We start from the raw sequence: 16,317 nt of genomic DNA on the forward strand, positions 1-16,317 counted from the left end.
AGTGTCATGATTTACCGAATGACACTTTAAGACAACAGTCATAAATATTCATGAAGACTTACTCATGTTCATGAGTTCAGGTGTTATGTCATGTTTATGACGGTTTCATGACAGTCTTATTCACAACCCGTCAAATAAAGTGTCACCGAATATTTTTACATTGCACTGTTATTTATAACACCAAGTTTTTCAAGGCTTTAATCTAATATGTTAGGAATTATTTGGGCTTAAGAAACTCAAATAGCTTTCCCGACTTGCAGATAATATTACAAGTTCATTACAGGCACAGCGGTTTATATTAAAAAGTAATAAAACTATAAATCACTAAGCCAAACAACAACAAAAAAAAAACAGCACCCAATTGCGGAATCATGGCATACCCACACTTATTTTCGTGAATTTTTCACAGCATATTATAACAATACAAAACAATGACATTAGAATATCCCGAAGTAGGCTTTAAATCTTGTCCCCGAACTATGAAGCAACGCTTATTGTTTTTGCAAGTCAATGCTGTTCATGTTGCATTCTGAAAGTAGGATTTTAAAAAACTTCATAAAGATTCATGTTGAGTAAATATAGAATCATATCAATCTGCATATCGTAGTAAATAATTGCTACTAATGAATGTTACGAACAAAACCTGAGGTCACGTTTCACAAACTCTTACTACTACAGCATAAGCCATTAAATTACATCCATCTGTAATTTGAATACAATATCCACCTGTTTCCCTGCTCACAGCCTTCAGTGTTCTTTCTTTGGACTTTCGTCAAACATCCCCTCTACTATCGCTACATATGAGAGCAGTCATCAATCTCTCTCTGACTCATTCAATTAAATGCTAGCTTCTTCTTTTTTCACTCACTGGTTGGAGGAGATTAGATGAAGCACAAAGCGACGCTCTGACTTGAATGTTTGGTCTAGAGCAGGTAGCACTCTCTTACGAGGTACTGTGCTGAAACTTCAGCAAAGTACATTTTAATTTCGACCAAGATGTAAAAAAGAAAGGGCCTTTACTAATATCAATAGCAGTGGAATAGTAGGCAGGGACGAAGCGACCTTGTAGCCACGTCCTTGCAGGAGTGGTCAAATAAACTGATTTATGACCCAGGAGCGGAGAGGAAAGCAGGTGCTTTAGGAATCAATTCATCACACTTTATTTTATGTTACCCTCCAACCCCAGCTGATGTAGCAACTAGAAAGCAGCACAATACAATCTCAGCATATTCGAGCAGTGTTGTATAAAGCACATGTACAATCACAGCTCTGCAGATAATCAGTCTCAGAGCAGTCGTTTTCATTCGAGTTTTATAGAAGTTAGTGCAATTACATGTGGGATTTCAGTGCTAATTTGTAAAGTCTATTTACACAACCCCATGATGGGGACTTGGGGTAAAGTTAGATAGAGACGATAGATGATCTTTAGGCAGTAGTAGTGCAGGTTCAGTGTATAACATATGTCCAGTACTGCTTCAAATAAGTACGAGACATTAAATGACACACTGGTTATAACTCATAGTGGGTTTGAAGGCAGTCATGGCACCAGCAAGGTCAATTAGGCCATTGCTTTGAAGGCTTGCAGGTGCTGGTTGAAAACGTCAGCACCTTCTTTGGCTGTTTGAAGCTGCTGCTCACACCACTGAGTCAGACTTTTCTGCACCATTCCCTTCCGGTCCTGACTCAGATGGACAATCTGCAAAACATAAAAGGTGAAAATATATTTCCTGACTGCTTAAATATCTTAATAATGTTTGTTATTAGCAAACTGTTCACAGTTTTACAGCAGTATGGGTTATAGTTGCTTGTTTACTATTTTACCTCTTGCTTTGCAACTTTACAGATATGCTCAAACTCTTCCTCTGCTGCTTTCTTCACCTCCTCCATCTGAAACACATCACTGTCAACATCACTCCATGCCTCATTGGAGGGTCTTTCCTCTTGTCTTCTAAGGCTGGCTTACACAGCCAGAATGTTGCTGCCATCTGCTGTTCACCTTAAAGATGTGCATCTACTGTCATAATAATCCTTTCACATATAAAAGGTAAAGGCACTCACAGTATTCTTCTTCACAGGTTTGGCCTTCTCTGCATTCTTGCGGGCATTTTCCAGCTCCACCAGTTTGCAGGTTCTTCTGAAGAGCATCTCCTTCAGAATAATTTATTTCACACACATCAATACGATTCAGTGAGAGTCGACTCTACCACCAGAGAGCTCACCTTTTCTGCCTCTTGGTATCGCGAGTCCATGTCCAGACCCAGTCCAAGAGTGTTCATGTCATTCACAGCAATGCTCATCATATTTTTCTGTTCACACAGAAACACATTGATTAGCATGGTACTAATGCATTGAGCATGCTTCTACCATATGAGATGACAAAATAGCTACCTTTATAGAGTCGAATACTTCTGATAATTTCACACAAACCCTGCAAGCAGAAAGTGTGTTTAATGAACATGCCAGATTGTTTAAAAGGATAATGCCTCACATCATATTGACGTGTTATAACAATTGTACTTTACTGGGAGGTTTTGTGTTAGATCAACACATTTCATAATTTTGAGGTGGTGGAAAAGCATACAAGAAATAAACGTATGTCTTTGCATGTATGCAGTTGTGTTATACTCTTAATTTTTTTTCAGATGACTGATTAAAGTTTGTGATACTGTTTTATAACCTAACTCTGCTTTAAACTTTTCCATAACCTCCCTGACCTGTCTTTTGTTCCTCAGTCTGTCTTATGCTGTTTGTTCGATAATATTTAACATTTACCTCCCAATTATGGACTACTTATTGTTGGTCCATCTCATAAAATCCAAGTCAAATTCAAGAAATGTGTTGCTACAAGATAACAAATTATAAACTTGCTCCTTTGTGAAAGTAGAAGCTTTTATAGAGTGAGCAAAACAATGTGGGAAGCAGCTGAAACTGATCCAGGCATCGTCAGTGGACAACGGTTGGTTTATTTTAAAACCACAAAGCCCAGAAGTGGTTTTAGACAGTAATGTATGCAGCAGTTCTTCACTTTTGTAGAAATCTCCATAAAGCACATGCAGCCGAGCGCACCAGCTGCAGTCCTGTTTTATGAAGGATTTGATGCAGGATGTGAGCATCTAGCCCCAAAGCCCGGCATTTACAAGCCTGTGACTTTACTATCTTTCATGGGAATGGGACAATATATAAGCTTTTAAAGATATGATGTGGTTAGGAGTTCAAACATGTTGCTTACTGATAAACGGGCCTGCCCTCAGTTCTGCTCTATAACTGTTTGGAAGCAGTTGAAATAAAAGCAAAAACTAAAACAAAGGAACTGCTGAGGAGAGATCTGAACATCAAGAAAGAACATAAGCATATTCGACTTAAAGTCACACTACAATTCATGTATTTTATACAGCTTTTCACTAACTGTAACTATATGAAAACATTTGTTTTCTCACCTAGAAAAAGCCCTTTTTTCTGGATCCTCTTCGTTTTCAACACAGAGGTGCAGAGCAGCAGCAAAGTGCCCACAGGCCACAGCTATTTCTGCAAAGAAGTACAATGGATGCTAGTTGTTTACATCATTTCCCTTTTTTGTACCTTTGCCGTTTCAGACAATGTAAGCACATCCTTTTGGTGCTAAAGCAGCACTCTGTTCTGAATGTTTTATAGCGCCCTTGCATCGATTCCTTAGTTGTTGGAGATTTTTTGCCACTGTTTTAACAACTGATTCAAAGTGAATTTCTTTTACAAACTCGTCGTGTTGGATTTGAGTATTCCAAATGGTCTAATTGGGAATCAGAACCTCACTAAGTGGAAATAGGATGTATTAGTTGTGTTCAGAAAAATAATTTTATTAAATAAATTTCTACTTGAGCTTTGAGCATTTTTATGATTAGCATCTCTATAATTCATCAATATATTCAACTGTATGGGGTGCTGTGGTGGCGCAGTAATAAAGCACAACCCAACCCTCTCTTATGACCTAGTTTGCTGTCTAACCACTCTCAAATAAAGACCTTCTGAGCCACAAAAAAAAACCTTTAAAAAATTTTACTAAATAAACTGATGTACAATAGTTACAGAAACAATATAGTAATGAGAAAAGGTGGAACGAAGTTGTTTGTTTATATCACAAGACAGTAGGAAGGGACAAAATGCAGGCTGGAGATGTTTTAGGTAAATGTGTGGCTGGCTGCATTAACTGGTGTTGAACATGTTGCCGCTGCGCATCCAAACAAGTCTCTTACTTTGCTCAGTTAGCACCACATCAAGGAATTTCTGCAAAAAAGGTCAAGTTAAAAGGAGTAATGTTAGTAAGTGAGAGAAGGTAGAGAGGAGGTCAAAGAAAGAGATAAATAGGTGACTCACTTCCCCCGCCATCCTGGTATGTCCAGTTAGAACAAGGTTATGATCACGTTCCGTCTGAAAAAACTCATCTACATCCTGCAGACAGATTTTTAAAGCGTTTACACTTTCTACCACCTGTGCATATCTTCTATCAGTATAAGTTAATGTTGCACACCTTATGTCCTTCTTTCCTCATTTCTTCCACAGCTTGACTCAGACGGTTGAAAATGTTTCTCCTGACTTTCTGTCTGCCTGGAGGCTGGACACATATAAGAGAGCAAGGCATGTTCAAACAGACACTATATGCACCATTCCACATCCAAATCTCGTCCTTCACCTGTACATCTAACCCCCTAAAGCTAATCCTTCCCCTTTGGTTGAGTGAGATGCTCCTTACAGCCGTCTACCAGTCTCTAAAATCAGTCTGAGGAAAGTCTGCCCCTCTCCTCATTTTCAGCTGTGAGATACTTCATGAGCTTCTTGCATGCAGAGTTTGTTTCATCTGGGCTTTGACTCAGCTCAGGACCTTTCATTTCTTTTTAACCAGCTCTTGGTGGATTTGCTGGTATGCTTTGGGTATTTGCCTTTTTCAAATTATGCTCATGAGACTCGTAACTGCTTAAATATTCTTAGTGAAACTCTCAGATATCTTTTAAGATCAGCACACCACACCAAATACTCCAGCTTTAAAGACAGAAAACCTCCTTCCAAATCTGTGATTTAAATAATGAGTGAAAGTGTCATATTTCTTTCCCACACAATTTTCAAACTTGTTTTCTCACATTTTTGTTGTTTCACTGTAATAGTTGAATTTCTCAACTCAACTAATACAATGAGTCGATTCTAGCATTTGTCCAAAAATGCTAGAAAAACACAAGTGCTTTGTTGTGCATGACTGTATTTAACTTAGTGGAAGGGAACAAGTAATATAAGACAATCTGTTGCTGCAGGGCACAAAAGGAACGCCTCTGAAGAAAGACTGAATAAAGAATCTTTCTTCATCAGAAAGGCTTATAACCACACAAGCAAAAGGTTACAAAGCAAAAGCTTAGCATTTTCTGAGTTTGTCACTTTGGTCACATGAGATTTTCCCCTTTGAAACAACCTTGGTGAAAGTTTAACCATTTAATGTGAGTTTGTCTCATATAAAGCTTCTTCAGTGCACTCTATTAAAACCAGCATTGCTTGTTGGAGATAAGTTTGACAGTCAAAAATACAGACAGGTGTTGATGTTTCCTGTGGCCACTTACTTCAGTACTTGTCAAGAAGACCTCCACAGCTTTATTTTTGCTGAGTATGCTGTGAGCAGCAACCTGCCGCAGGAAAGTTTCCAGAGCTTTGCAGTACGGCTGCCACTCTCCTAAACCAAGAAAACCTGCAGGAAAAACAACAGTTTTTTACTTCACACAGAAAACACTGCAGAAAAAAAAAACACATTTAACTGGAAACTCATTAAATGTATGACATTGCTCTTTTGTGCTCAGAGATGTTCGAGTGCACTTACCAAGCTGTTTCATGACCTTCGCAGATGCATTCACCTGAGGCCTCGCCGGAAGAGGGGGGAACTTAAAAACAAGAAAGCAATATCTCACTTATTTATGTTCACAGTTTCTTCAACAAAAAAAAAGCTAAGTGTAAGCTCATTTAACACACAAACCTGACATTATTTTTGCTAGAAAGCATGAAGTTATATATATCACAATAAGACCAGTAGCATAACCTTTGATAATCACAAGCAGTACCATGTTGAAAAATATATTCTGATTTTTTTTCTAAGTTAACACAATTTTATGAAGGTCTCCAGATAATCCTTATAGCATGCATTGAGGAAAAATATGATATAGCAAGACAGCAGTTCAGACAAGTATGACTGCTCATTTCTAATTTGTTTACAATCATGACTTACAGAAAACCTTTCAAGCACCTCAACATATTATGATAAAAACTTATGTTTTTAAAGACTAACTAATTGTATAATTAGCATTTTACACATGTTTGCAGATTTGTCCTCATAACAAAGTCTGACTTTTGCAACTATAGACATAGAATGAGTGAAAATAAAAAAGCATTTACTATAACTCCTTGTATCCCAGGTACTTCTTCCTGAGCGAACAAAAGCTGCTGAAGCCATTCAAAGTCATCATAGGTCCGGTCCACATGGTACTCTCCTGTCCCAGATAGCTTGAACCGACAAAAGAGACCACAAGTCATTTCAGCAGTTAGTTCTTTTAACTTCACTTATCAAACCAATCAGCAGGTGCAGTTCATGCAAAATAACAAAGAGTTGTTCAGCAATCTTCTGACTTTGCAATTTGAAATTATTTATCCATTCCCACCTTTTGAGAAACAATTATAAAGGTAAGTGTGTCCCCGTCCTGCGAGACTTCTGTAACTTTGATGGTATGTCCATAGACGCTCAGAACAGAAGTCGCCTCGTTCATCTCTTCCTGCTTAAAAAAATAAAAGGATAAACTGCAGTCAATATCAACCAAAACAAACCTACATTCAAGGTTTTTATTAAAATAATAAAAACCTACATTGCAGTCGTTGTTTGCATCAAGTAAAATGCTGTCACATGATACTCACAAGTTTCCAAAAACAAACTAATCCATTACTTACCATCATCTTCAAACCTATAATTTATTCTTTAAGGCTTAATTTCTCTCTGCTTTTGTAAAAAAAAATATTTTAGTCTTCTTTCCTTGCACTACAAAAAGCACAAAAACTAAGATGATCCTTTGTCTGCTTGTGCTTCAGTCCTCTGCTGCTGAGAAGGCACAGGATATCCTCTGGGTCAAAGTGCACTTTGTCCCAGAGAGACATGAAAAAAAGTAAAACTGTTGCAAATATAAAAGTGCTGTTGCAGGGAAACAGATGAGTAAACGATGTGTTAGTCTTTAACTCTGGACCGTTGACACACCCACACAGGAAAACTGCCCTAACGGTTCGTTCACTTATCTAGCCGTCAGCTTTACAACCTTGTAGCCACTTAATTTACAATTTATCTCACAAAGAAGAACAAAAGACGAGTGCTTCCAAAGGACAACACTACAACCACAAACTTCAATTAATTTTAGCGGAATATTACCAACACGTGGTTTATTATTGTAAAGAGGATAGTAGAGTGGGGTTTTTTCTTGCCACTCTACCATGAAGGCCAGATTTGTTGATCTTATCGCAATAGAGAGGAGTCAACATCCTCTCTATTGCACAGAAGAAAATGTGCACCTCCTCCAGAGTTACCATGGCAGTTATCTTGGCAGCTTCTCAAAGTAAGACTGCTCTTCTTTCCACTTCACAACTGTGTGCCATTTTGTGCTGGTTTACCTGATAAATCCCCACAAACTGAACTGAAGCTTGAGTTTTAAACATGACTTTAGTAAAGCACCGTCTCAGCATAATGAATACAGAATACAATTTCCTTGAAAAACTTTATTATAAATAAAAGAGGGTATATTAAAACTATAAATCAATAGTAATGCTCCTCCTCATTTCCATCATCAAAATAAAAGCTGAAGGCAGTCTCTTCAGAACTGTAATGTCTGTCGTGAATGTACTCCTCTTCCTCTTCCTCTTCCTGGAAGAAGCTCCACTGAACGTGTGGTTCATCCATAAAGGCACTCTCATGGAAATCCTGGAATAAGTCTGAGAAACTGAAGTGGAAGCTGGTCTCATCCTCATCCTCATCCTCATCCTCATCCTCAAATGAGGCCTGGTTTTCCAAGAAGGCCTCATGACCCACGCTGTCATAGAGACGCCTTTTCTTCTTATCTGACAGCACTGCATAGGCTGGAGGAGAACAAAACACAGAAAATAAACATGTCTTTAACTTCTATGATACATTCAAAATTTTATTTTTAAGATAATGAAACATTAGTCCAAGGCATAATTAAATTTGACCACTGCTTAGCTTTCTCGGGCCAGCAGGGGGAGCTCAAGAACAACCCCTATGAAACAAAACATAGACATCAAAATTACTTATTTCTAGTTACGTTTATAAAAACAGTGAATTTTTAGATTTGCTTCAAATGTTTAGCAATAGCATATTAAAAGAAATTGAAAATGAAAATGCATTTGGGGGATTTAAAAAAACTGAAAAAATATATAGTTGTACAAGTGAAAGTATTCATAGTTTGATACTAAAAATCATAATTAGAGATGCTCTGATCAAAATTTGAGGCAGTTTTGTGACCTTGAGTTTTTGTAAAGCTTTGAATTGTTGATACAGAGTCTTTGACATGTCTGTTTTCTGATTCACTTAATATAATACGAGGAGAATATATTATTATTAACATATATTCCCACCTTCTTGCCATGAATCATTAACTATTTATATTATGGGCTGAGGTGGCCTTACCCTCTGTGTGCAAGAGCAGAATTGCTGTAATGCAGGGTTTTGCTAATGTTTTTAATCAAAGAAAAGATTTTTGACTTGACAAGTTAAACTAACCTTAAACTTGTATTTTTAATTTCAAACTGAAAGCTCAGTTTTTATGTTAACCATCTAGAAAATCTAGACTGTTCCTTTAGCTCTGAGGTTTTCTAAAGGCTGCCAACAGTTCACGATAAACAGAGGCTGAAACCATAAAAGGACAAAAGAGAGTGACTTTGCTGTGCTACATTTAGCCTTCCTGATATGAGCTCAATCTCTCTTATTCCTTCACAGCATCATGCAGTTGAAAGCACATTTCACCTATGACAGCTTTTACATTTCACTCATATTGAAAAGGCTAAATTTTACATTACTTCACACAGCAACAACATCCATCCTGAAGAGTTTTTTTTGGCAGTGTGGCATCTCCGGTGCTTCAAGTGTCATTTTGCCTGCTCACCACTGTACAGTAGTTCCAACCATGTATCAGTTCATACCCTAGTACTTACGTTTCCATATTTTATGTTTAGACAACTTTAAGGAAGTGTCATTTTTTGACTCCAGTAAGACTAATAAGCAACAACTGGCTTAAACTTAATTTGGTTAAATCAGGGGTCATAAAAACAGGTATAGAGTTACATTCAATACCTGAATTTGTAGCACATCTATGACCATAATTCATAAAAAAAATACTTCACTGGAAGCAGAAATAAACTGATGTAATGGTTTCAGCATGGGTGTGAAATTGTTTACTTACAGCATAAAGTGGATTTAGGCCTAAATGGCGTCATGTAGGTTTGAAATAGCTCTATAGGTCAAGGGGGGAATGGATCCAAAACTTGTGTTCATTGAACCAAAATAGGTCAGCAGGAATTTCTTATGCCTTGTTGCTGATATAATCATATCTGCTGTTTGTTTCAGTTGGAGTCACATATCATGGACGATGTAACTCTTAAGTGAATTGTTAGATAAAGGACAGAATGTCTTTTGTTCCCAAACTGTCCTCTAGATAAGACTGGCAGAAGCAGACTGAATGAGCAAGTCAGAGAAATGACGTTGTTGCCACAATTCACTGCTATCTAAGCAATAAATTATACCAAGTAGAATTTGTGCCCCAAATTAAATTCTCACACACAATCGTTCTGCTCTGACACTTTGCTGTAAAGGAGAAAACCATTCCATATAATGACATTCAGATGCAGCATCGTTTACCTTCTGCAATCTCCCTGAAAGTGGTTTCAGCTTGGGCGCTCTTGTTCTTATCAGGGTGGTACCTCACTGCCAGGCTGCGAAAAGACTTTTTTATCTGGGTGTCCGAGGCTGTCCGCTCAACATTCAGGGTGTCATAGAAACTTCTCACCGTCTCCGAGGCTGAGGCTTGCTGGTCTTCACTCAAGCACAGGAGCAACAAGACCAAACAGGCTCGCATCCTGAGGATAACAACTTGTCCTGCCATGTTGAACGCCTGAAAGACAATGGAGAAGCTCGATACAAAGTTTATCTAGGAGATTAGAGCGGGGGCTGTCTGGCTTTTTGACAGCTTAATTTCCATATGCATACAACGCTATCTAGATTACGTATGAACAGCAGAAGCGGAGGATAATGAACATTTTGACTTACCAGAAATGGCGTTTTAAAAGAGCTAAATCCAAGTAAAGTAGCGTACAGCAGCTTCTAAACTCTATAAATGCATCTTGATATCAAACGAGTGCTATTTCCTTGTTAAAAGCGAGCACACCAAAGCACAATTGTGTGACAGTTCACTAACCTACCGCTAGAGGTCAGTGAAAAACAACAAACGTCTTCTTCGTTGGTAGTTAAGGATGCATCAAGAAAGGAGGTAAACAGCACTCTTTGGTCAGGTCTTGAGGTATTTCTAAATACTTCTTGTTAATAGCTATATTATTGTTAAACTGATCGCAGAGCTCTTGAACACCCTTTCTGACTGTAAACCACTCAACTGCTCTTTCCGTCTGGTAAGGAGCTGTTAGCATTTAGCCAGGTAGCTAGCGGTTAGCTCTGCAGCGAGGTCGCCCCAATCTTTTAAACCGATTTAGTCCAGGGTCTGATGGAATATAGTGATGATTATTTACCGATAAAGACTACAGCAATTAAATCCACTCGCAATTTTCTGTTGTTTCCCAGTATATTAACTTTTGACCATCATTAGCAAGTAACAATAGTGGTACGAACCATTTTCCGTGGTTTGTCACGTGTATTTAATCTGAAGTCTTATTTATTTGTATCGGTCTCTCGTCAGGTCAGCTGTTTAAATGTATGGATTAGCATAAAGACACTTGCCCCAAGGTTTCTAGAAGTTTTGAGAAATACCTTGTATCTTTTAGGTTCTGGCTAATTGTTTAAGATTTGGGTTTTTTAAAAGCATGTTTAATTTACCTGAAGTCATAAGGTATATTACTAAATAAGTTAAGTTTACTCCAAAAATCATATTATTTGATTCTTGAGCAGATTATTTATTTGTTTTAATTCCAGGTTCAATAAAAAATTTAAACAAACGTTAAGTTATTTAAAGATTATGTACAATGTTTGCATTTTACAACATGCACATTTAAAAAAAATAAGACAGGATACTTCTCTTTCACTGTTTTAATAGTGAATATACACTATTTTGATCATCTGCCTTCACAGACATTAACTTAAGCGATCCCCCGTTCTTAATCCGATTAAGGTGGTGACAACTATTCAAGTTGCAATAAAAAATCATTAACATAATTGATTACATACATGCTATTTATATCACTTGAATGTTATTTTAAATCACTTTTGGATGAAATAGGTTTTTACACAACTACTTTGATACTTTGCTTGGCAAACCTATTATAACCACTTCGTATCTATACACTGGACAAATTGAAAATCAAAAACAGTCATTTAAACATGATGTTTGGACCTGTAAAATCTTCTTTGGCATCTGTAACATCAACGTTTGTTGCGTTTGACTTCCAAATCTGTTTATTTAAATTATTTCAATAATCTTGTTTTGCAGATGAATGAGTACTGGATTGCATTACTCCAAAGGAGAAAAACAGAAGGCAGTACATAATCTGTTGACTTGTGTATGTGCACATTTGGCAGGTCACTTCAATCAACCCCTCCCACACACATGAGTCCAATTTTCTCTTGGAGCAGGGCCAAGTGCCATGCCTGACCGGGACAGTTCCTACCTGTCAGGTGGTGGTGGGAGTGGCGGTACTCTGGGTGAGGAAGGAGGACCTGGGTCTGGTTTGGTGGGAGGCTCGGCGGACTGCAGAGGCGGTTCTGGGGGAGGTGTTGGTGGGAACATCTCTGGCTCAGGGGGCATGGGTGGAGGGACGGCGCCCGGAAACAGCAATGGTTTTGGGAATGGTGGAGGAGGGGGACCAGGTGCAGGACTGGCTCTAGACGGTGTTTGCAGGGACTTCATACGCAATGTCTGCAAGAGAGGGAAGCGTTGCCGCTTCAAACACCCAGACTTTAATGAAGTGCCAGACCTGGGAGTGCAAAAGAATGAGTTCATCTTCTGTCATGACTACCAGAACAAGGACTGCATGCGCTCCAACTGCCGCTTTGTGCACGGGTCTAAAGAGGATGAGGACTATTACAAGAAAACAGGAGAGCTGCCCCCCAGACTACGAGGGAAGGTTGCGGCGCGACTTGGCCTCTCCCTGATGGATCTCCCTCTCAGCCGAGGTGAGGTTCCAATCTGCAGAGACTTCCTTAAGGGGGAATGCCAGCGAGGAAACAAATGTAAATTTCGCCATGTCAAAAAAGACTACGAATATGAACCTTCAAGAGCTGGGGTGGGTGGGGTCGTGGGGCAGGGAACCATCGGGATGGTGAACACGGGTGGAGGGATGGGTGGAGGAGGAGGAGGCGTCTGTGGAGGAATGCAAGGACTTGTTGGAGGTGGGGGTAACATGATGGGGACGGGCTGCCCCAGCCTGGGCAGCTGCAGAGATGCAGGTCTGTCTGGGGTAGGGGGCATGGGCGGAGGTGGAATGAGCGGTTGTCTGTCCATCGGTTCTTCAGGACAGCGGCGGTATGACAGAAGCTCCGTGTATGACCCGCTGCTCGAAAGTGGGCTGTTTGATGCCGGTTCTTTGGAGGCATCTATTGATTACACTGGTCTACAGCTGAAGAGGCGGCGGTTGGAGGGGCTTCGACTGACCGATTCGAGCGGAGGAGGGCACTACGAGTTGGGGGTTCAAGCTGCTCTGCCACCCCGTCCTCTGGAGTACAGATTCCTGGAGGAAGAAAATTCCCTGCTGAGGAAGAGAGTGGAAGAGTTGAAAAAACAGGTTAGATCAGAAAACTCCAGTCTTCAAGGGCTGGTGTCCTGCAACTTTTAGATGTGCCTCTGCTGCACCACACTTGAATAGAATAATTAGGTCATTAGCAAGGCCCTGGAGAACTGATCTACACAAAGAGGAGGTAATTAAGCCATTTCATTCCAGTGTTTTGTACCTGTGGCCCAAATAAAAACTGCAGGACAGCGGCCCTTGAGGACTGGAGTTTGACACCTGTGGGTTAGATGAACTGATTTATATCATTTGAATGTTGTATAGCTTGAAAAACAGGTGGGCACAGATCAGTATGTAATGTGGGATTTAGATCATTTTTTTTACTATTTAGAATTTAAAACATTTAGAAATGCCCAGACGCCTAAAATAATGACCTTTTATTGAATATCAAATCTTCATGCAACTTTGATGTTGCACAACTCGTGCAGAGCAATTTCAACTAGGTGAATGTTTTTAGTGTGTCATGAAAACAAAATCTAGAAAATAAGTCTGGAATGTTTTAAAATGAGAACATCATAAGCAAATCTGTAAAAGGGGACATGAAAGTTTCTCCTGAAGTGATTGGTAACGTGAAAATAAATATTTTGATTATTGAGATTATAGAGCAGAGCATTCAGAGTTGCATAGGAATATATTTGTCATTGGTATATTTGCTGTTGAGGAGAACTGTCAGAAAAAGTCAAAACATTTGCAAACCTCAGGGATAAATTCCTTAAATGGTCTAAAGAATGAACTTATTTGATCTTATGTTTGTACTGCTTTTTACTCACAGTATTTTCTAAGTCATGTTTTGTGTGTTCCTCAGGTTTCCAATCTCATTGCCACCAATGAGGTCCTCCTGGAGCAGAACGCCCAATTTCGGAGCCAAGCCAAGGTGATGACGCTGTCCTCCACTCCTGCTCCCACTGAGCAGAATCTGGCGCCCCCTGTGGGTGCAGTGAGCTCTTACAACCACAGCATTGCTCAGACCCACACCACCCTCAGCAGTGCTGGGCTGCAGCCTCGGCCCGTCACTCAGCAAGACCTGGTGGCTCCCACTGGCGCCCCTGCTGCTCCGCCCACTAATGCGGCCCCACCCACTGCTCCTCCGCCGCACCTCAACCCGGAGATCACGCCTCTCTCGGCTGCCCTCGCACAGACCATCGCTCAGGGAATGGCGCCACCCGTTTCCATGGCCCAGGTGGCGGTATCCGTGGCACCGGTGGCCGTGTCCATGACCCAGCCTTTACCTGGCATCACTATGAGCCACGCTACCACCCCGATGGTATCGTATCCCATCGCAAGTCAAAGCATGAGGATCACGACCCTGCCTCACTGAATACATGTTGAACCCTTCAGTCAGACTCTAGCGTCCTAAAGGGGAATTTTTAACATGAATGATCTTTTTTTGCGTGTGTTTGGGACTAAAGTTGTGAAAAAACAGAGAAATGTGAGATGTGGACACATTTATTTCCCAACAGGAAGACAATATAAAGAGTTATTTCTGTGTTGCATGGCAACATTATAAGTATCAGTTTCCTGCAGACTGGCAGATCTGTGAGCTGTCACAAAGCTCTGTGTACCACGGGCGAGATTTTCTCCCAGAGATGTCAACAAACTCAAAGTGTGAACTTTCCCTCAGTCTAAGAAGATTCCTGTTCCTTCATGTTTCCACACAGAAGAAAACAGTCTGTGTTTATATTTTTGTGGCTTGAACTGTTGTAAATTAATTTTGGTACTTAAAAAAATCTTTAACAACCACTTAATGAGGGGTGCTGTTTTATTTCTCTATGTTGATCATTTTTAATGCTTATAGAAACTTTAATTTCTTTAACTGGCAGACAGCTAAGTCAACTGTAGGCAGACATGGTTTCAAATACCAAATGCTTCCAACATCCTGTTGCCTCAGTTGTTTGGGTGGAGTCATGTGTGTAAACTTAAAAATAATCCCTTTTTCTTCAGGAGCTTGAGATCCGTCTCTCCTTCAAAAAGCTGTTACATTTATCCGTGTCCTCTGAGTGTCTTCATAAACATGGGAAATTGTGAGATCCATCAGATTCTGCAGACTTTGTGGGGTTTCACTTAGCTTTTTTTCAATGAACTTTTATTTATAAATGTGTTTTTAATCATTCCTCTAAAAGGGTATAAGCAGCTTTTTAGGACACCTAAAAAGCTTGAGTTCAAAGAGAACAAGTTTTTAAAAGCAGTCATGCACACTGAAAACACATTTTAGTACTTTAAATGTCACATTCACAGTTAAATTAAAAACTAATCTTAATAGATGACCTGGGAAATTTGTCATGCACACTATTGATGGGGGCAGAAAAATTAGCAAGTAACAACTGTTTTTTTCTGACCATGATTGCTTGTAAACACACTAAACTTGGCTGTTCCTTCCTGAATCGTCTCGTGTTTAGTGCCTGCTCACCAGATGTCACTGCCAAAGAGCAAATGAGTAAGTATGAGTTGTCATCTCCCTGTTTGTTTTTCTTACATTGGGAAAACTACTCAACTGAAAAGACATGTTTTTCTAATGTTGATGGTGTATATTCATTCACCCAGCTTTACCGTTATGTGCAGCAAGTTGTGTTTCTGTGTAATTTAATCTTAGTGTAAATATATCTGTGCATTTGTTAAAAGGACATCTATGTAAATGCAATTAATTTGGTCTTTATGCAAGAGTGGCCGCAAGAAAACTATTGCCGAGAGAAAGTCAAATCAAGTCCCTTCAGCTTGCCACAATTGTACTGGCCACAGAAAACAGAAGAAAGTCAGATGAGACAAAACTTAAAACTTTTTCCTAAATGCAAAATGTAGTGTGTGGTGGAAACCTAAAACTGTAAACCACCCTGATATGACAGTGGCAGCATCATGCTGTGAGGTTTGTTTTACTCTAATAGGGACAGAAACGCTGATCAGAGTTGATAAGATGGATGAAGAGTAATTCATGGTTATCTGGAAAGTAATCCTAGAAACTGCAAAAGACCTGAGAATGACGTGTAGGTTAGCCTTCCTAAAGCAAATGACACCAAATACATACAACATATCTCCCTACATAAAACATACACATTCATGTATTACAATTACATATTCATAGGTTAATGACCCAACTTAAATTTAACTGAGATTCTGTGGGAAGTCCTAAACTGCTACATTAAAAGAGACTAACTGTACTGGTAACAAAGTACAGTTGCTACAAAACATAGTTCTCAAGTATTACTAAATGGGGGCTGAATACATGAAAAGTAAAAATCTTTTACTTTTAAGATTTTACTTTCATCATGATTCACAATTTTTCTTGATCTGACACAAAAAAGCCCAATGAAATTTATATTT

At 39.3% G+C, this 16,317-nt stretch overlaps 3 protein-coding genes across 10 annotated transcripts; 1 reads left to right on the plus strand and 2 right to left on the minus strand.

Moving 5' to 3' along the window:
• Positions 1 to 1,143: 1,143 nt before the first annotated feature.
• Positions 1,144 to 7,660, minus strand: LOC116710781 (sorting nexin-6). Of its 2 annotated transcripts, none has more exons than XM_032550021.1 (14): positions 6,949 to 7,523; positions 6,666 to 6,779; positions 6,403 to 6,510; positions 5,834 to 5,894; positions 5,580 to 5,704; positions 4,505 to 4,588; positions 4,351 to 4,425; positions 4,230 to 4,260; positions 3,438 to 3,525; positions 2,389 to 2,428; positions 2,220 to 2,306; positions 2,059 to 2,148; positions 1,822 to 1,887; positions 1,144 to 1,696 (listed from the first exon to the last, which is right to left on the minus strand). In XM_032550021.1, the coding sequence occupies exons 1-14, from the start codon at positions 6,952 to 6,954 to the stop codon at positions 1,559 to 1,561; spliced, it is 1,113 nt and encodes a 370-aa protein (XP_032405912.1). In that variant the 5' UTR covers positions 6,955 to 7,523; the 3' UTR covers positions 1,144 to 1,558. The 2 variants fall into 2 exon arrangements, with proteins under 2 accessions (XP_032405912.1, XP_032405913.1); XM_032550022.1 differs by having other exon boundaries at positions 1,145 to 1,696; positions 6,666 to 6,776; positions 6,949 to 7,660.
• Positions 7,661 to 7,746: 86 nt separating this feature from the next.
• On the minus strand, positions 7,747 to 10,456 carry LOC116710783 (dnaJ homolog subfamily B member 9-like). Of its 2 annotated transcripts, XM_032550023.1 has the most exons (3): positions 10,322 to 10,456; positions 9,914 to 10,166; positions 7,747 to 8,118 (listed from the first exon to the last, which is right to left on the minus strand). In XM_032550023.1, the coding sequence occupies exons 2-3, from the start codon at positions 10,155 to 10,157 to the stop codon at positions 7,799 to 7,801; spliced, it is 564 nt and encodes a 187-aa protein (XP_032405914.1). In that variant the 5' UTR covers positions 10,158 to 10,166; positions 10,322 to 10,456; the 3' UTR covers positions 7,747 to 7,798. The 2 variants fall into 2 exon arrangements, with proteins under 2 accessions (XP_032405914.1, XP_032405915.1); XM_032550024.1 differs by having other exon boundaries at positions 9,914 to 10,432.
• On the plus strand, positions 10,450 to 15,038 carry zc3h10 (zinc finger CCCH-type containing 10). Of its 6 annotated transcripts, none has more exons than XM_032550020.1 (3): positions 10,450 to 10,541; positions 11,798 to 12,999; positions 13,808 to 15,038. In XM_032550020.1, exons 2-3 carry the CDS (start codon positions 11,863 to 11,865, stop codon positions 14,318 to 14,320), a joined length of 1,650 nt encoding a protein of 549 aa, XP_032405911.1. In that variant the 5' UTR covers positions 10,450 to 10,541; positions 11,798 to 11,862; the 3' UTR covers positions 14,321 to 15,038. The 6 variants fall into 6 exon arrangements, with proteins under 6 accessions (XP_032405911.1, XP_032405908.1, XP_032405910.1 ...); XM_032550017.1 differs by having other exon boundaries at positions 10,463 to 10,541; positions 11,709 to 12,999; XM_032550019.1 differs by having other exon boundaries at positions 10,510 to 10,571.
• The last annotated feature ends 1,279 nt before the right edge of the window (positions 15,039 to 16,317 follow it).

The sequence above is a fragment of the Xiphophorus hellerii genome, chromosome 20, assembly GCF_003331165.1.
Source record: "Xiphophorus hellerii strain 12219 chromosome 20, Xiphophorus_hellerii-4.1, whole genome shotgun sequence".
Taxonomy (NCBI): Eukaryota; Metazoa; Chordata; class Actinopteri; order Cyprinodontiformes; family Poeciliidae; genus Xiphophorus; species Xiphophorus hellerii.

Bases quoted from the DNA above. Each gene is read 5' to 3' on its own strand.
- LOC116710781 (XM_032550021.1), bottom strand. The intron at 2,307-2,388 runs GTAGCTATTTTG...CTGTGTGAACAG, and splicing joins AAGTATTCGACTCTATAAAG to AAAAATATGATGAGCATTGC. The intron at 2,149-2,219 runs GTGAGCTCTCTG...ATTATTCTGAAG, and splicing joins GATACCAAGAGGCAGAAAAG to GAGATGCTCTTCAGAAGAAC.
- LOC116710783 (XM_032550023.1), bottom strand. From the start codon at position 10,157: ATGGCAGGACAAGTTGTTATCCTCAGGATGCGAGCCTGTTTGGTCTTG. The intron at 8,119-9,913 runs GTAAACGATGCT...GTTCTCCTCCAG, and splicing joins TTTCAGGGAGATTGCAGAAG to CCTATGCAGTGCTGTCAGAT.
- zc3h10 (XM_032550020.1), top strand. From the start codon at position 11,863: ATGCCTGACCGGGACAGTTCCTACCTGTCAGGTGGTGGTGGGAGTGGC. The intron at 13,000-13,807 runs GTTAGATCAGAA...TGTGTTCCTCAG, and splicing joins TGGAAGAGTTGAAAAAACAG to GTTTCCAATCTCATTGCCAC.